A 16,608-nucleotide genomic window follows, 5' to 3' on the forward strand; every position below is an offset into this window, starting at 1 on the left:
TTTTTCCATGAATTTTGTGGTGCCATCTAGTTATCATTTGAAATCAACTTGAAATGAATTGAGTGAGCTTTGTGATATTAAATTGGAGAAATTGTTTTGTTGTTTGGAACACATTTTGTTTTTAGAAACCCGAATCAACGATTAATCGAAAATGTCGGATAATTTGGCCAACATTCGTAATTACAAAATTCAATTACGACAGGTCGAAATGAGTCTGATAAATGAACCAGACAATGATGACCTGAAAACGCTTCAACATGATCTTAATGTAAGTTGATCAATAATCGAAAATATTCATTTCATACGATATCATTATTCACCATTTAGGAGGTAATACAATTAACAATACAAATGATGACTAAAGAAGAATTGGCTGCTTTAGAATCATTAGAAAGCGATGGAGCCCCGACAAATGAACATCATTTTAGTGCTGGAGATTGGGTGTTAGCACCTTGGAGCGAAGATGGACAGTAAGTTATTGTTGTTATGTTCACAATCGACTTTGATTAACAATCAATTCATTTAGATTCTACGAAGCACAGGTCGAAGATATAACATCAGATGGTCAATGTACGGTCATGTTTAACCATACAAAAAAACGCATTTCCGAAGTATGTCTGGTCGGATTGTTAAAACCATTGGGCAAAAAACGCGGTACTTTTAATAATAATCATAAAGCACATATATCTTCTTTAGGATCAACAAATAAAGCTGGTTTAGGTTCGGCTTCTCATTATTTATCAGGGGATAATTCAACTTCATCATCTTCCAGCTCTCAACAACAAGCGACCAATATCAATCAATTCAAAAAACAACAAGAACTCAGGGAACATCAGCGACGAAAACAACAGAAACGTAAAGAAAAATTGAAACAATTAGAAGAGGAAAGAGAAAAGGATAAAATGAAATGGCAGTCGTTTGCCCATAAGGTAGGCCATAACTTTTTATTTATTGCTTGATTCACCTTAATCAATAACTTTTTTTGCAGGTTGTAAATAAAAAAATGAAAGGCAATCAAAAGAAAAGTATATTTGCATCTCCAGATTCCGTTTCTGGCCGTGTTGGTGTCGGTACTTGTGGTAGGTTATTGCGCTTTGTATTCTCCTTTCAAATGCCTAATCAATAAATTATTCTTTTCTTCAACAAACAGGTGTTGGCGGCCGACCAATGACCGAATATCAACAACAAAAATTGGAAAATGTACCTCGTAAAGCTTCGTCCAATTTGCCCAAACTTTCTTTATCAACACCTTATTGACAAACATTTATCAATTGAAAATGAATTTTTATATTAATATTGTACAAAAAAAAATTTTGAGAATTTTATTCACCACCCATTCATATATACACACAACATTTGAAATGAAACATAAATAAATATATATTACATAATTAAACAAATAAACACAAATGTAGAAATGTTCCGAATCAATCATCTTTTTTTTGTTTTCGATTCTATTTCAATTGTTATTATACCAGCATCGGGAATTGAAGATGATTTTGGATTCAAATGCTGTTGAACGGTTTTCGGTTTGAATCGAACCATTTCTCCATTCGAATTGTACATTATACATAGGGCTTGTGATCCTTTAATTGTTGAAGGTGGTGTTATTGCATTAGCCGAACGATGACAATGTGTTTTTTGATTAAATATCTGGCCAACTATTTATAAATAATAAAATGTTTGATGATAGATAGATGGCCAGCATATTGAACTGTCACTTACCGTCAATTTGATGGGCGTAAGTTGTAGAATTTATATCAAATTTTGTCGTGATCGGAATAAAACCATTGTTTTGTTGTTTGGCAGTATTATTTACATCATTATTAGAAGAATCAGAAAGACAACGATTTGCGTGAAATGTTATTTCTTTTCCATAGTTGTTTCATTCAAACTGTTGGTCCGAACTAAATTGTTGATTATTGGTCGTTTTTTGGTGAATTTGAATGAGCCTAGATTTCTATCACGTAGATTCGGTGTTTTAGTTGATGTGATATTTGTAGTTTGTCGAGAATATCGAGAAGGGTATGAACCATTTTTACATACAGTTCGTTGATATGTTAGTTTCAATGCTTGTTGAACATCGGTATCCATAAAACAATATAATATTGAGACAAATATACCCTTTATGCAAAAAAAATATATAAAAATATAAGTAATGACATTAGATGTCATTTAAAATAAAACATACTTGAGATGATTGTAGAAAAGCATTAAAAATAAGATAAGCATCCTCTAAACGGCCATTATCATCCGGATTAATACAAAACAATAAATGCGATATACCAAGCAAGGGAAAAAGCAAGGCTGTTGGCTTTGATTGCTTTGCGAATTTGTTTAATCTCCATGGTTACTGTCAAACGAAGTTTGGTAAGCAACACTCGAATTATATTAACAAGAAAAATACAATTCACCTGCCCCGATAAATATAAGTGTAAATTGAATTTTTGTTTCAAAAAGGCTTTCAAAAAAAAGGCTTACCGATAGAGCTAGAATCATTGGCCCGACAATAATCCATATATATAGCGAATGTGCATAACCATTCCAACATAAAGTGTCCATTGTCAATGACATCTGTAATGCCCATGCTGCCACTAATACCAATGGGATTCCTTCAAAACAAATTATCAAAAAAGTCACACATATTTTTAATGGATAAAGTCAAATACTCAATCTTAATTATGCTAATTAAGCTACTAATTAATTATCTAGTTTTCATTTACCAGCCAAGCTTAAATAATATAAATGAGTATCGTAATATAAGTAGCCAAAGTAATGGAAAATGCGAGGAAATTAAATGCAAGGAATCTTTTTTTTTCGTATTCGCACAGGTTATTGAAGTATACAGGTAAACTGATCTTCATATGACTCATAGGAAAAACAAACTTATTTTTTTCAATTTCTTTTCCGTTTATATATTGCCCATTACAACAGATGCTTTCAGGCCTAAAGCTATTCAGCTAACAGTGGCAATGTAATGATTTTTTTTTATATATTTATTAGTTCATAACATGGTAACAGATTTCAAATTTTAGTAAAGAATTTTTTTCGTTATCAAAATTGAAATTTTCATTAAAATAACAATGAAAATGGGAGAAGTAAAATCCGAATAACAAACATAAAATTTGATATGAATCGCTTTAGGAAATAGGATATCTATTTTTATTATTATTATTGTATACTTACCCCAACCAAGAAAATGATAAAGTTTAAATGGAGCATCTCTACGTAGAATCGATACGGTAACTCGACTATGTAATTGGAATCCTTCAATAAACATCCAATTGATAGATGCTAATGTTGAATATAGCTTTAACGTCAATATTGATTTACAAAGCCATTCCTATTTGAAGGTAGAAAATAAAAAAAAGGTTAACGGTTATCGAATAAATCGACTATGACACACAAACACACATACAATCTCCCAATATGAAGAAAGTGATTCATCCGGATTGAATAGATGTGGACTGGCAATCAACAATAAACATATTGAATGTAATATTAATGCAAGTACCAGATTTCGATGAACACGAAGTCGACATGATGTTAATGATCTGATTAAGAGAATGGATAACATTAATTTTCATATTTAACATGCGAACAATATGAATGAACAAAAATACCGGAAATATGTGAATATGAAAAATGTTATCGACAACAAAATCAACGATAATATTGAGCATGAAAACATAATGAATATGACCAATTGTCTTATGAATTGATATTTAAAAGCATCCGGGTCTGATTCATTCTGTGAATGATATGTATTTTATTTTTATAGAACAACAATCAGAAAATCAAATAAATAAATAAATAAATGGCACTTACATTAGCGATCAACATTAAACATTCAGTATAATTAGTCCAATTCTTGATCCATGTTCCATTATTGTCACATATACGATAGGCAAAAGCTAGTTTGTCGACAACAAAACAAAAAAAAAATCCAATGTTAAATGGACAAACAGCAATAATTTTCACATTTCAGAGTAAAAATATCAACAACAACAACAAGACAAAACAAAAACAATGGCCATCATTAAACATGAAATTTTATCCGAAAAACAAACAAAACTCTTTTCTGACAAGGAACCTTTTACTGAAGGATTGTTTGGATGATAATTAATTTTTTTTTTTTTTGGGTAACAAACACATACAAAAGCCATTATGTTTGTTTGTTTGTTAAATAGCTTTATGGTTAGTACCATAAATGTCAAATTTGATGAATCTTTCTTCGTACCAAGTATTAGGTGATGATGATGATTATGAAAATAAATTCAACTAATCATTACTGAATTTATCTCAACTGATGCTACTACTTGACTATTCTATGAGAGTGAATCCTTCTTTTTCGATCAACCAAAAAAAAAAACGAATCAATCAAACATTTCCGACTAATAGGGCAGGGATTCAACAAATGGCTCTTGAAAATAATAGTTAATGCCAGATGTGTTCATTCACATGATCAATAGATCAGGTAACTTTTTATTCTCCCTTTTTATTTTCATTGAATCAATTGTTGACTTTGCAACTCAACTATTAATTGATTGTCCGATTGAATTCGTGATCAAGCATTTTTATTGCCCAGTTTGATTGAATATTTTTTTTCAATTCATCAATCGATCCGTCATGTTTGTTGTCATGGATACCGTCATACTATGTCCATTATTTCTATCGTTGAAATGCAATGAATGGATGAATGAATTTGTTTGCACGTGAGCTTCATCATGGTGGTCGGCAAATTGAAATGTTTTTTTTTCTTATTTACAAGCAGCTGCTAGCATTTTTCTTTTTATTGGAGATGGCAATATATATTGAATAGCAACAATTGGCTATTCAAAAGGATGCGGCGGCATTGAACATCATATGGTGATGAGCTTTGTGGTTGTTAACAAGATGTAAATGGTGAATATTGTGAAGCAGGAAAAAAAAATCCAATGTTAAATTTCTGGCTTTCGATCATAATTTGATGATCTCATCCATCGTCAATTATTGACAAAATCGATGAAAAGATTCTTTTATCATTGACCAAGCAATAAGCAATCATTATTTTTTTTACAAATTTATTTTGTTTTTTTGGTGCTCAATTCTCAATTGATAGAATTCTTTCGATTCTTGTTACAGTGTTCAATCAAATAATTGGACTTTTCAATAAATTTCAACCTGTCAAAAATCAGTTACAATGACCGTTGCCGTTTGGAAATAATACAAAGCTATTCGTCGTCATCGTCATAATCGGATTTGTACCCAGATTTATTATTAGGTTGCTGATTTCTTCATGTTAACAAAATAACAAACAATGATTTTTTATTTAATGATAAAATGGATCATTATGATGACAATCATTTCGATTGTTCAAGGTGAAGCTAATCATGATAATGAAGAAGATTCCATGATGATGACAATTCCTAATGATAACAGTATAAAAAAACCATCATTACGTCAACGATTTGAAATAATGACCAACAAAGAACGTTTTCATATAAATAATAATATAACACATATATTGATGCCACACAATCTTGAACAACAATATCAACATCTTAATCGTCGTACGGTATGTGTTAATACTTTCACCATTGATCAATTAGGGAAACATATTGTCTTTTTCCATTCTATCCATATCCTATCCCATAGCGTACAACATTTCGACCATCAAGCGCAATACTTTATTTACATCCACCAAAACCACGACACATAGAATCAATCGAAACTCATTTAACAATGTTAAATCTAACATCTGATGAAATATTAGTTGGCTGGGAAGTTGTCGTTCATTTACGTGTGGAAGAATCATCAGGATCTAGTCGTACCAAACGTAAAATAGAAGCCAAAGTTGAAGAAGAACAAAATCCGCTTAATTTTATTCTTTATATACGCAAATATGGTACAACAAACCGTGAACGATACCAATTTATTGATCAAAACAATACACTCGATTCGCCAATAACAAACAATAAAACCTATCAGTATCGATTCAATGGATTAGAATCAATGACTGCATATGAACTTTGTTTACAATCGGTCAATGCTGGTCAAATCAGCGAAACTATTGAAATTTCTCGTCAATTTCCTATTAATGCATTAACTGAATTGGCCGGACGTAATAACCCTTTGTTTGTTTGCAAAGAGATTGTACTACCTTCACCATCTTCCAATTCGAAACCCGGTACAATAAAATGTCGTAATAATGAAAACAGATTTACTGGACGAAGTGGAGATTCATCTAACCAACAAAATTCTAATTTATTAACAAACACCGGTGCAGCTATTCAAATTAGTGAAGAAGTAACCGATAGATTTGTAGTATATACGGCCATTACTACAGGAACGACAACAGTATTTGTTTTGGTTGTCATGGTCATATTTTGTTGTTGTCGATGTCATAATCGTCATCGTAACATTGATAATAACAAAAATGGACAACAACAAGTCTTTCTTTATGATCAGGTTGGCAACAACAACAACAACAACAACAACATGATTCCCTCTTATTATGATTATCGAAATTGATTCATACTGGATGTAGAAACTTTAATTTATTTTATTTTTTGATAATCTATTTTCGGATATTTTGTTGTTGTTGTTGTTGTGATTTTTTTTTGTAAATAAACGAAACGAAATGAAAATGATCGAAAAATAATCATGAATAAAAATCATTACTTCCAATACATTCACAGAAATAAAACATTGTCAACAGTTTGGAATAATAGATAAAAAGAAAAAGAGAGAGAGAAAGATTAATCAAATGAAATTAATTTTTTCTTTCCCACCATTTCCATTCAAGTCCATATATTTGTTTTGTTTGCATTTGATATAATTAATTTATGATTCACATTGTATTACACATTTGCTTTTGTTTTTTTCTGTTCATTTGTTCGAATAAGATTTCGTTGTTATCATCTCAAACATTCTTCGGATTTTTATTTTTATTTTTCTTTTGTTGTTGCTTTTTTTGTTCATCTTCTCTATCATCTTGTCTTGTCATAATTTAGTGAATCTTCATTTCAAACAAGAAAACTATAAGAAAATATTAATCGAAACATATGGTAGCATTTGGTTAATTCAAACAAACAAACAAACAAACAAACAAACCTAATAAAAATCATATGACGACTGATTGTGATTATGATCGCTTCGTTAAATTGAATAGTTATGATTCAATTATAAAAACATAAATAAAATGATCTAATGGCAAAAAACAATGATGGTTGTTATCATATATCAGGTGGCTACATTTTGTTTTTATGGTATGGTTTGTCGATCGAACCATTTTTTTTTATATTTAATAATATTGATCGCTTTTATCAAGCGGAAACAAGTGCTTGTGTGTAATGATCTTATTTCTTGATCATAATTCATTCAATCAATACAATATTTTATTTTTCCGAGTCTTGAAACAACTCATGACAAGAATTGTTTTCAACATTGTGCTTATTCTTATTAAGGTTTTATTTTTTTGGTTAGATAATTCCGAATCACAAATCTAATTTCATCCTAATTGGACTTGGTGGAAATAGTATTCCAGAAAAACAAAAATTCTGTCTATGGTTCAATGACTCAGACATATGAAACACACACATGATGAAACCTTTTTTTTTTGGAATTTGGGCTATAATTATCAAACTTGTCAACATTCCGGTGATTTTATGATACTCTATTTTTGTCTTTGCCGAAATTAACTTTTTTTTTCCTTTAGGAATAGTTATGCAACAACGAAAAAAACCCACAAAATATTGCTCATGCATAAAATGGACATTGAAATCACAATTTCTAATTCGACTTATTTGATAATGAACAAAATCGATTCATTTATGCTTGAAAAAATACCGAAATATCTAAAGATTGTAAAGGAAATCATATATTATGTCTGTGTTCATTAGTGAGTTACACCTGATTTACGATTCACCAGAAAAAAATGATCAAGAAAATCAATAAAATATAATAATCATCATCATCATCATAAAATCACTTACAATTATTATAGGTAGACTCATCAATTTGATCTTTTGGTAATTCACCTACTGAATCGAATATATCTCGACATGAACGCATTAAAATTGTTCCGGAAGTAGTCATTGGCCAACAATAAAAACCATCCCAAACAGCATCACAATAAAATGATGATGATGAAGAATTTTGGCTCATTATTATCGATGTGGCTGATGATGATGATGATGATGCGTTTAAATCATCATCATGAACATTTGCTGCTAAATTGCTTAATAACCAGGTTTCATTAAACAAAAGCTGACCTAAAGAAAAAAGAAATGACAAAATGACCGATTCAATCATTGAATTTAGTTAACTTACTTTGATTGGTCAATTGTTGACTTAGTTGACCCAATTTAAAACTGGCATTAGCCGTTAGGCTAGTTATGTTTGTAATATTGGCCATAATCGATGTATCGTTGACAGCCATAATATCGGTGGCTGAATTAGTGAACAATTGTGAACATTGCATCGAAACAGTATCATCATTATTAGATACGATTCGTGTTGTCCACGATGGTCTATCAACAAGAATATCATCATTTTGACGATGATGAACTCCATTGCTACCATCGTTCATCATTGGTATTGCAGAAGTGGATGATGATGATGACATACTCGTTGATACGGAAGACAGAATTTGATCGATTACAATGGAATCATTTATCGATGATAATGTTTGTGCGATTTTCTTTTCATCATTTACAATCAATGACCAAATGTACGCATTAAATGAAGAAGAAGAAGAAGAACTTGAATCATCTTCGAACTGATTGCCACTTGACATGGCTCATATACAAAAAAAAATTTCAAATACAAAATATTTCAATGAACAACAGGAATTTAGGCCAACTGAATCTTTTGTTTGAAATAAAATGAGATATTTTTTTGCCTAAGAATTTTTTTTGTTGTTGTTGTTGAAAAGATAAATTTTTCAAATTTATCTTTATTTTTTGATCAAAAAAAAACGATGAAATTTTGCATGTTGAATTTTTTTATTTTAAGTTTGGTTTTTCAGTCACTGTAAAAAAAAATTTTTTCAGATAAAATCAGCTATTTTCACATTCACTTATTCATTTAATTGATGAATGTTTTTTGTATTCACTGAACAAAGTTGCAAATACAAGGAATGCTGATGCTTCCTTATCATCAGATAGTGTAAAGTCAAATGAAACACAAAACGAAACGGAACGGAACCGAAAAGCCGAACGAAAAATTTGTTTCAAAATTTTTCCCACTATTCTATTCTATTCTATTTTAAGCTCATCTCATTGCATATGTGTCATGCTTATTAAAAATCAACGAAATAAAACGGATTGGTAGGGTCTTTTTTTTCACTGTTAGGTTTCAATTGCAGGCGCCATTTGACGCAGTCTCTGGCTTTCTCTTCCTTTTTCGGTTCATTATCACACGTGTGAAGTTTGTTTTTTTTTGTTGTTCATTTAGTTTTGATTAAACAAAAGAATAAGAAGCAATTTTTGGCCATCGATCCTGTTTTATTTTATTTGATTTTTTATTATAATTCTCATGAGACATTTTATTTTCATTCGATTCCGGTTATGCATTTAGAAAATTTGGCAAATGTGTAAATGCAATATATGTATAGATTGCTTTTTTCGTTTATAATATATGAGGCTTTGGCCCAAAAAAAACAGAAAAAAAACATAATAATAATTGAAATATTAGATAAAATGAATATCAAAGTTGCTGAATAAAAGAATTTTTTCAGATCATGTTTTCAAAACAACATTACAATTCGAATAGGAAAAAAGAGAAATGTTTATGAATTAACCATTGAAATAGTGTTTTGACTATCATTGAACTAATTGACTAACTAACTAAAGAATTTCCATTAAATTTGGTTCATTGTAAAATTGTATATGACTATGGTGTTGATGATGATGAAGATGATAGCTTAACCATGATGATTGATGAATCGACGATTAATTCGTTGACCATTATTGACATTATCATCTTCATCCACTGTATGAGTACGATGATTATGAATTAACATTTCTAATGGTTGAACTTGTTGTTCATCAACGGCTGAACATGGTCGACATAAACATTCTACAGGAGCTCTAGTTGTTACACGTCGATATTGTGGAGTTTGACCAGGACAATGTAACATCACCGATGCTTCTCTTTCACCAATCTCTTGACAACAATTACAAGAACGTTCTAATTGCCAGAATTTTGAATTGGAAACCTTTGTGAGCAAAAGGCTTTGATTAGATTACAAGCCAAAATAATTTAGTTAAAAAAAACAACTAACCTGTACATAAGAATTACATGTACCATAACAAGCAAACGAAGGTATTGGTTTTGGTACACAACCAGATCTTTGTAAAATATGTATTACTGGACGTAAATGACATTCAGCCATTCTCATTTGTTCATTTTTATCAATATTTTGATTATCATCATTAACCATTGCGTTTGAATCAGTGAATTCAATTGATTCACCATTGGCAGTTAATTTTTTCGGTAAATTAGCAATGAATAATAATGATATTTGAAACAATAACCATCGATCAAACCAAATTGATCTTCTTTTTCGAAACATATTTTCTTGTTTGTTCAAAGGTCTGATCCGATTGAAAGCTGCTTAAACTTATGGCGATGGCTCACCTCGAAACGCAAATGAATGATATTCATTTGACGAATGATTTATATCAGCATCCAAAAAAAAATGGTCAAAAAAACTGAAATATAAAAATGTCACCCATTAATGTTTAAGTGATTTAGCATGTCAACCAAAAAAAAAAAAAAAAAAAACATCCCAATGGGATATCCAACAGTGAGGTAAAAATAAATCGTTGGACCAACTACTATTGTGAAGAAAAAAAAAATATATTTATAATGGCAATGACGTGATTGTTGGAAAGAAAAAAGAAAAGAAAGGAAGAATGAATGAATGAAAAAAATTTGACATCTTTTTTATTTTCCCACCTACATATTGGAATTCTGTAAGATTTTTAGATAAGTCAAAAATGAGAAAAAAAATTCACAATGCAAAATATTCGTCGTCTTATAACAAAAGAATTTTAATAGAATTTTCAATAATAAATGGAAAAGGTTTATTTTCTTTTGAATTCATTTTTTCCTTTTCTTTTTAAAATAATCAGAATTAATGTGACCATTTTACAATTCCAAATACCAAAAGAATTAAATGAAAAAAAAGAAATCAGTAATTAATAATTCATTAGAATGGTGTTTGTTGCTTGTTGGGTGGTGGATGTCATGATTTTTTTGTTTTGTGTGTGTGCGGTTAATTAGTACATTGAAAACAAGCACAATGTCTTGGTTCATTAACAGTAATGATTAATTTTTCTCCAATCAATTCATTGCCATCCTGATCAAAACAATTATCCAATATAATACGTTTAGTTTGCATTGTTGTTTCACGGCAACAATTACATTCCTAAATTATTTAAATGAAAAATAAAAATAATAATAATAAATAATAAAAACTGATTAGTATTTTTGTTTGTTTGTTTGCATTTTCTATAAATAGTTTCTTCTTATTTTATTTTCTTTTTTTTATCAACAATACCTTCGACGACAATACCTTAAGCAGACCGGTTGGTGTTTGAATCGATGGTCGTAAATTAGAAACACATGCACCTTCACATTTGCTAACCAATGCTTGACCATGACATCGGCGAATCAATTCACCATTCGAACCAATTTCATCTTTACTCATTTCGATCATTGTTTCCATTGTACGACATTTTTTCAACCATATTATTGATGATGATGATGATGATGATGAATCATCAATATCGTTTCGTTTTTGCCATGTATCTACAGTTTGGCTAGATAATTCCGAATTGGAAATAAATGAAGCGACTAAATCAAATCGAAATATCGATGATGTTAAAAACAGAACGAACAATAAAGTGAAATTCATTTTAGCTGGATTTGTTTTCGTTATCAACAACATATCCGATCGAGTTTAAAAAATCGAATGATCTTTGGATACTTGATGAAATTCGATTATCATCATCATCATCATTCGATAATTCTGTATCCAATTGATGGCACCCCAGTGTTGAATATGAAACACAAGAAACAAGCAAACAAAACACAATATTACCATTCGAATTTAATGTAATTAATGCTTTTTATTGACATTATTGACAAAAAAACAAGAAAAACAAAAAAAGACCAACTGCCAGCTGCTGCACTTAACAACTTATTCTGTTTGATTATGATTCAAAGCTGTTGGCTGTTGGCTGTTGGATGAGAATAATTTTTACCAAAAATTGTTGGAGAAATCAATAGATATGGTTGAGAATTGATAGATTGTTGATTTAGATTGTCACCAAAACCATGAACAATGTCATGATTACCAATAATGATTAACGTTGGACGACGAAAAAAACAGGCCAAACATAATGTTAATATGGAAACAAATGAAATGACCATTAGAATCAAACGAAATGCAGTTTCACCAACAATATAAAACATTAATACCAAAACGGTTGTCATTATCGATGCAAATATGCCTATGTTAGACCGAATAAATTTCTAGCTCATTTATGTTCAACATTGATGATGGCAGAAAAAAAAACTTACAAAGAAAGGTTGCAAAATCTCTTGGATCTTCATTTGTTCGGCTATTCGCTTGACGAATTTTTGTCAAAGGATCAGGATTATTGACTATTGATGATGGTGTCGATGATGGTTGTTCGATTGCAGTTCGAACGAAATATTTATCAATTTGTTGCTTTTGTTGTTCATAGCGACTAAGTCGTGAAGGAGGTGATATTACAGGTATCGGTGGATTATGATTAGTATTGGCTGGACGATGATTACCAAAATCTAATTGAACATAATTTACCGGTTCTTCATCTGTTGTTTGTTTGATAGCCATTATTATCATCAATTTAACCAAATATAACATACATCTTCTGTTGATGGAACAATGACAAACAAACAAACAAACAAACAAACACAAAAATGTTTAACGAAATTTGATGTTCCTGAAACTAAATGGCAATGTCAAATAGATTTGAATCTTTTGATGACGATGTTGTTGTTGTAAAGGTATCTTGAACTTTTCAATCATAAAAAAAATTACACATTCAGCGTTTTTTTTGTAGCGCACGCTACAACAACAAAAAAAACAATACAGTTTCAAAAAGTGTTCCAAATATGGTTAAAGTCCTTGATGATCCTCATCGTTGTTGTAGTTTTTTTTTCATAAAACCATTTTTGACATTTTAAGTATTACCATACTCATCATCATCATCATCAAAGTCATTAGCCATGAATATAGCTGTGTATGGCTAGTGCTCATCAAAACAAAAATCTTTGTTTTTTATCTAAAAAAATTTCGAGTTAATGCAACAACAACACTTGTATCCAGTTGACTGGATACAATTTACAAGGATGCTTGCTTGTTATTATACATGATGATTCAGAGATGCTGAAACAATAAAATTTCAAAATTTCAAGTCTGTTATCTTGTTGTCGTTTTTCAACAACAAAAAAAAATGTTGAACAATGATCCAAATTCCTGGAACTGTCCTGGGATTTTTCGGAAAAATCTTCTTTTTTTTATCCAGAAAAAAAACGACAACACATATTTCAACAAACAGACATATAGCATAATAGATATTCAGTATATATGATTTCGTTCCGTTTAAAACATTTATTTTTATTCGGTTTTCTTTGAATTCAACAAAAAAAATTAAAATATGAACGGGAAATTCTAAAAAAAAACATTTTTCAGAACAGACGTCATTCCATTTTTTTCATTCATTCATTCATTCATTCTAAACACGGCTATTATTATGATTAGTAATAGTGTCTCCATCTGTCTAGTTTGGACATTACTATAGAAAATTCTGATATTTGAAAAGAAAGGATTAAATAAAAAGTTTTATAGTAAAGAAAAATTAGGTGAATGAATACAATAAACACGATCCCAATCAGCTCCATCATATGGTTGACTACGAAAAAATCTTTGAATTTTTTCCTGTTGTTTTAGTGCAAGTTTTTCAGCAATACGTTCACCACCCGGATTTGAATCCAATGTCATATATAAAAGACCTTTTGCAAATTGTGTAGATAATCGAGCAAACAGGTAATGCATTAATAATTCAGCTATAGCATCATTATCGGCATATAATGGACCTATCATTGCTTTACCAATGTTATTCGTACGAATACAACCATAGCCGAAAATTTTTTCTCCAGTCATATTCGAAGCCACAAATGCTGCCGAACCTTCCTCTAACCGATGATAAATGTTGAACCACAATAATAAATTTCAATTTCAAAAAAAAATATTAATATTACCATTTAATACATGAGGTAAAAGTTTGGCACGAATATAACCATGAACATGTGCATCATAATCAATCACTTTATTATACCATTCAGCTGTTATTAATTGAACTTTTGTTTCCGGTATAGAATTGACCAAAATATCAACATTCAAATGATCATTCTGATCAGATTCATAAATGATCAACATACGATCATCAGGATTTTGAAATCCAGCACGATCACGATACATAGTTAAATGTTCAGGTACAGCATAAAGACCAGCATTCAATGATCCAATATGATCCATCATTCGTTTCCACATTGCTATTCCAATTCCATGACCATGAAGTTCCGGTTGAACACCATACAAACCGATAAAAGCTATAGTCGGATGTACAAATATTCCGACACACATTCCAATAACCGGAGCCGCTACAACAAAAAAAAAAAAAACAAAACATTGAATGTGTAAAAACATTTTTAAAAAATTTCAATTTTTTTCAATTGTTTTTTTACAATTTTGACCACTTTCGCCATTGTTAGTCATGGTTTCATCATTTTTTGGTTTTTCGTCTTGATCATCATCATCATCGAAGATTTGTTCGGCAACAATAAAACCTTCAGGATCTTGTATCATAAATGATTGTATTGTTTGCGTACCTTCATGAAGATTATTTTTAGCCCAAATTCCCAATACAGTATTAATATCATTGATGGTCATTTGACGAACACGAAATTTTATCATTTTATTATTTTTTCCAATCATTATACTGGAAACGATGTTATGATGTTCCATCTTTTTTTTCAACCAACCAACCAACCGAAAAACCCGAAAAAAAACAAAAAAGAAAGTCTTTCCAAACACACGAGACAGAATGATGAATCAATGATAAACTAAACATTTGAATGAAAGACTTCATTTTGAAATATTGGATGTTCATCAATACCAAAAACTCCAAAAAAATTCCTGAAATTCAAACTCCAGAAAAAATATAGAGTATATGAAGAAAGAAAATAAAAATATTATCTCATTAGGCGGAGCTGTTTCTCCTTTCCTTTTTTTTCATATTTCATTTTCTGATTCAATATTCTCGATGTCAATTATTCTTGCCAAACAACCAACCAACCAACCAAACACATGAATTGTGCGTCCAGTTATTGCATCAGCAGTTATCTTGCACCATAAATTGTGTGTGTGTTTGAATAAAAAATTGTTTTTCAATTGAAAAAAGTGATCTAAACACCATCAACACCAAATAACCAACAACAACAACATCAAAAAACCAATAACATGAAATGAAGAAAGAATGAAAAAAGAATGAGAAATTTTTCTCATTAATATACGATAACGATGACGATGATGGGTAAAAATTCACATATCGTAAAGAATGTGAAAAATGAATTGGGAACCAATATGGAATCCTTTATTTTGCAATACAATTTGGTTTTTTTTCGGAAAAAAAAATTCTCGAGCATCTCGATTGTTTTGTGTTTAAAACGACAAACATTCAAGGCATTTTTTTTGTTTAGTCGATTCACACTGTTTGGTTAGAATTCCGTCATTGTGAACAGCAGTACACATTGTATGGGCAAACTTTTTGTCATTATTATGGAGAATAAAAAGTGATGACAAAGTGATTGTGGAACATCACACACACATAATGATCCATCATTCACATTGATATGCCATTTATTTCCTCATTACACAATAAAAAACGACAATAATGATAATAAAAAAAGGAATAACAAGAACATTTCTCAATTGAGAATTGAGTCATTGAAAATTTTCTTTTTTTTTCTTTTTTTTTGAATAATGAAAAACAAATTAGAATTTTATTCAATTAAAAGATAATTATAAAAAAAAAATAATGATGATGAAATGGAAAATTTTGTTGTTAACAATTGTTTAGGTAAACAATTTATTCAATTAAATTAAAAAATTTAAAAAAGAAAATTTGATTATTTACAAAACAAAAAAAAACAATGAAATTCATTTGTAGAAATTCAATTAGAAGTTTTTCTTTCTTCTTGCTTCTTTTTAAGATAAAATATCATCATTCAACAACAACAACAACATGGAAATCTACATGGACAACATTGACAAAGACTACAACAGGTTATCAATAACCAGAATAATATTAAACCAATAACTAAAGCACCAATTATTGTTACCGATGTTATAAATGGTTCCATTTTTTGGTCTTTTTTGGGAATCTTTTTTTCTGGTTGATTGTTGATTGTTGATTGTTGAATGATATTGAACAAAATTAGGTTAAAAAAGAATCTGATGGGAATTCATTGAAAACTTGGTGGAAAATGATCATTTTTTTCATGCAA

At 30.0% G+C, this 16,608-nt stretch overlaps 6 protein-coding genes across 10 annotated transcripts; 2 read left to right on the top strand and 4 right to left on the bottom strand.

Annotated features, from left to right (window-relative positions):
* The first annotated feature begins 43 nt into the window (after positions 1–43).
* On the top strand, positions 44–1,431 carry Spf30 (survival of motor neuron-related-splicing factor 30). Its single transcript, XM_027341336.2, has 5 exons — positions 44–268; positions 328–470; positions 527–929; positions 989–1,079; positions 1,151–1,431. Exons 1-5 carry the CDS (start codon positions 152–154, stop codon positions 1,255–1,257), a joined length of 861 nt encoding a protein of 286 aa, XP_027197137.1. The 5' UTR covers positions 44–151; the 3' UTR covers positions 1,258–1,431.
* Positions 1,297–8,779, bottom strand: LOC113791545 (corticotropin-releasing factor receptor 2-like). The gene is given in 11 exon segments (XM_027341334.2): positions 1,297–1,661; positions 1,726–2,124; positions 2,192–2,311; positions 2,313–2,414; positions 2,482–2,612; positions 3,187–3,343; positions 3,419–3,554; positions 3,624–3,751; positions 3,829–3,914; positions 7,977–8,255; positions 8,314–8,779. Coding segments are annotated over 10 exon segments (1,866 nt in total). The 3' UTR covers positions 1,297–1,661; positions 1,726–1,863.
* On the top strand, positions 4,839–8,891 carry LOC113791546 (uncharacterized). 3 transcript variants are annotated; one of them, XM_075822152.1, is made up of 5 exons: positions 4,839–5,557; positions 5,638–7,250; positions 7,449–7,641; positions 7,700–7,882; positions 7,988–8,891. In XM_075822152.1, exons 1-2 carry the CDS (start codon positions 5,300–5,302, stop codon positions 6,511–6,513), a joined length of 1,134 nt encoding a protein of 377 aa, XP_075678267.1. In that variant the 5' UTR covers positions 4,839–5,299; the 3' UTR covers positions 6,514–7,250; positions 7,449–7,641; positions 7,700–7,882; positions 7,988–8,891. The 3 variants fall into 3 exon arrangements, with proteins under 3 accessions (XP_075678267.1, XP_075678266.1, XP_027197136.1); XM_075822151.1 differs by having other exon boundaries at positions 7,468–7,641; XM_027341335.2 differs by having other exon boundaries at positions 5,638–7,228; positions 7,468–7,641.
* An 833-nt stretch (positions 8,892–9,724) lies between these two features.
* Positions 9,725–12,064, bottom strand: LOC113791543 (uncharacterized). The gene is made up of 4 exons (XM_075822182.1): positions 11,564–12,064; positions 11,266–11,416; positions 10,268–10,599; positions 9,725–10,201 (listed from the first exon to the last, which is right to left on the bottom strand). Exons 1-4 carry the CDS (start codon positions 11,936–11,938, stop codon positions 9,908–9,910), a joined length of 1,152 nt encoding a protein of 383 aa, XP_075678297.1. The 5' UTR covers positions 11,939–12,064; the 3' UTR covers positions 9,725–9,907.
* Positions 12,065–12,099: 35 nt separating this feature from the next.
* LOC113791476 (uncharacterized) lies at positions 12,100–13,513 on the bottom strand. Its single transcript, XM_027341258.2, has 2 exons — positions 12,574–13,513; positions 12,100–12,503 (listed from the first exon to the last, which is right to left on the bottom strand). Exons 1-2 carry the CDS (start codon positions 12,899–12,901, stop codon positions 12,211–12,213), a joined length of 621 nt encoding a protein of 206 aa, XP_027197059.2. The 5' UTR covers positions 12,902–13,513; the 3' UTR covers positions 12,100–12,210.
* A 118-nt stretch (positions 13,514–13,631) lies between these two features.
* LOC113791475 (holothin acyltransferase-like) lies at positions 13,632–16,099 on the bottom strand. 3 transcript variants are annotated; one of them, XM_075822153.1, is made up of 4 exons: positions 14,788–16,093; positions 14,482–14,703; positions 14,302–14,400; positions 13,632–14,235 (listed from the first exon to the last, which is right to left on the bottom strand). In XM_075822153.1, exons 1-4 carry the CDS (start codon positions 15,065–15,067, stop codon positions 13,883–13,885), a joined length of 954 nt encoding a protein of 317 aa, XP_075678268.1. In that variant the 5' UTR covers positions 15,068–16,093; the 3' UTR covers positions 13,632–13,882. The 3 variants fall into 3 exon arrangements, with proteins under 3 accessions (XP_075678268.1, XP_027197057.2, XP_027197056.2); XM_027341256.2 differs by having other exon boundaries at positions 14,302–14,703; positions 14,932–16,099; XM_027341255.2 differs by having other exon boundaries at positions 14,302–14,703; positions 14,788–16,091.
* Positions 16,100–16,608: the final 509 nt, after the last annotated feature.

This window comes from Dermatophagoides pteronyssinus, unplaced genomic scaffold (assembly GCF_027571235.1).
Source record: "Dermatophagoides pteronyssinus isolate colony J.1.1.1.1 unplaced genomic scaffold, Derpt_VIB-CSIC_2022.12 sq0015, whole genome shotgun sequence".
Lineage (NCBI taxonomy): Eukaryota > Metazoa > Arthropoda > Arachnida > Sarcoptiformes > Pyroglyphidae > Dermatophagoides > Dermatophagoides pteronyssinus.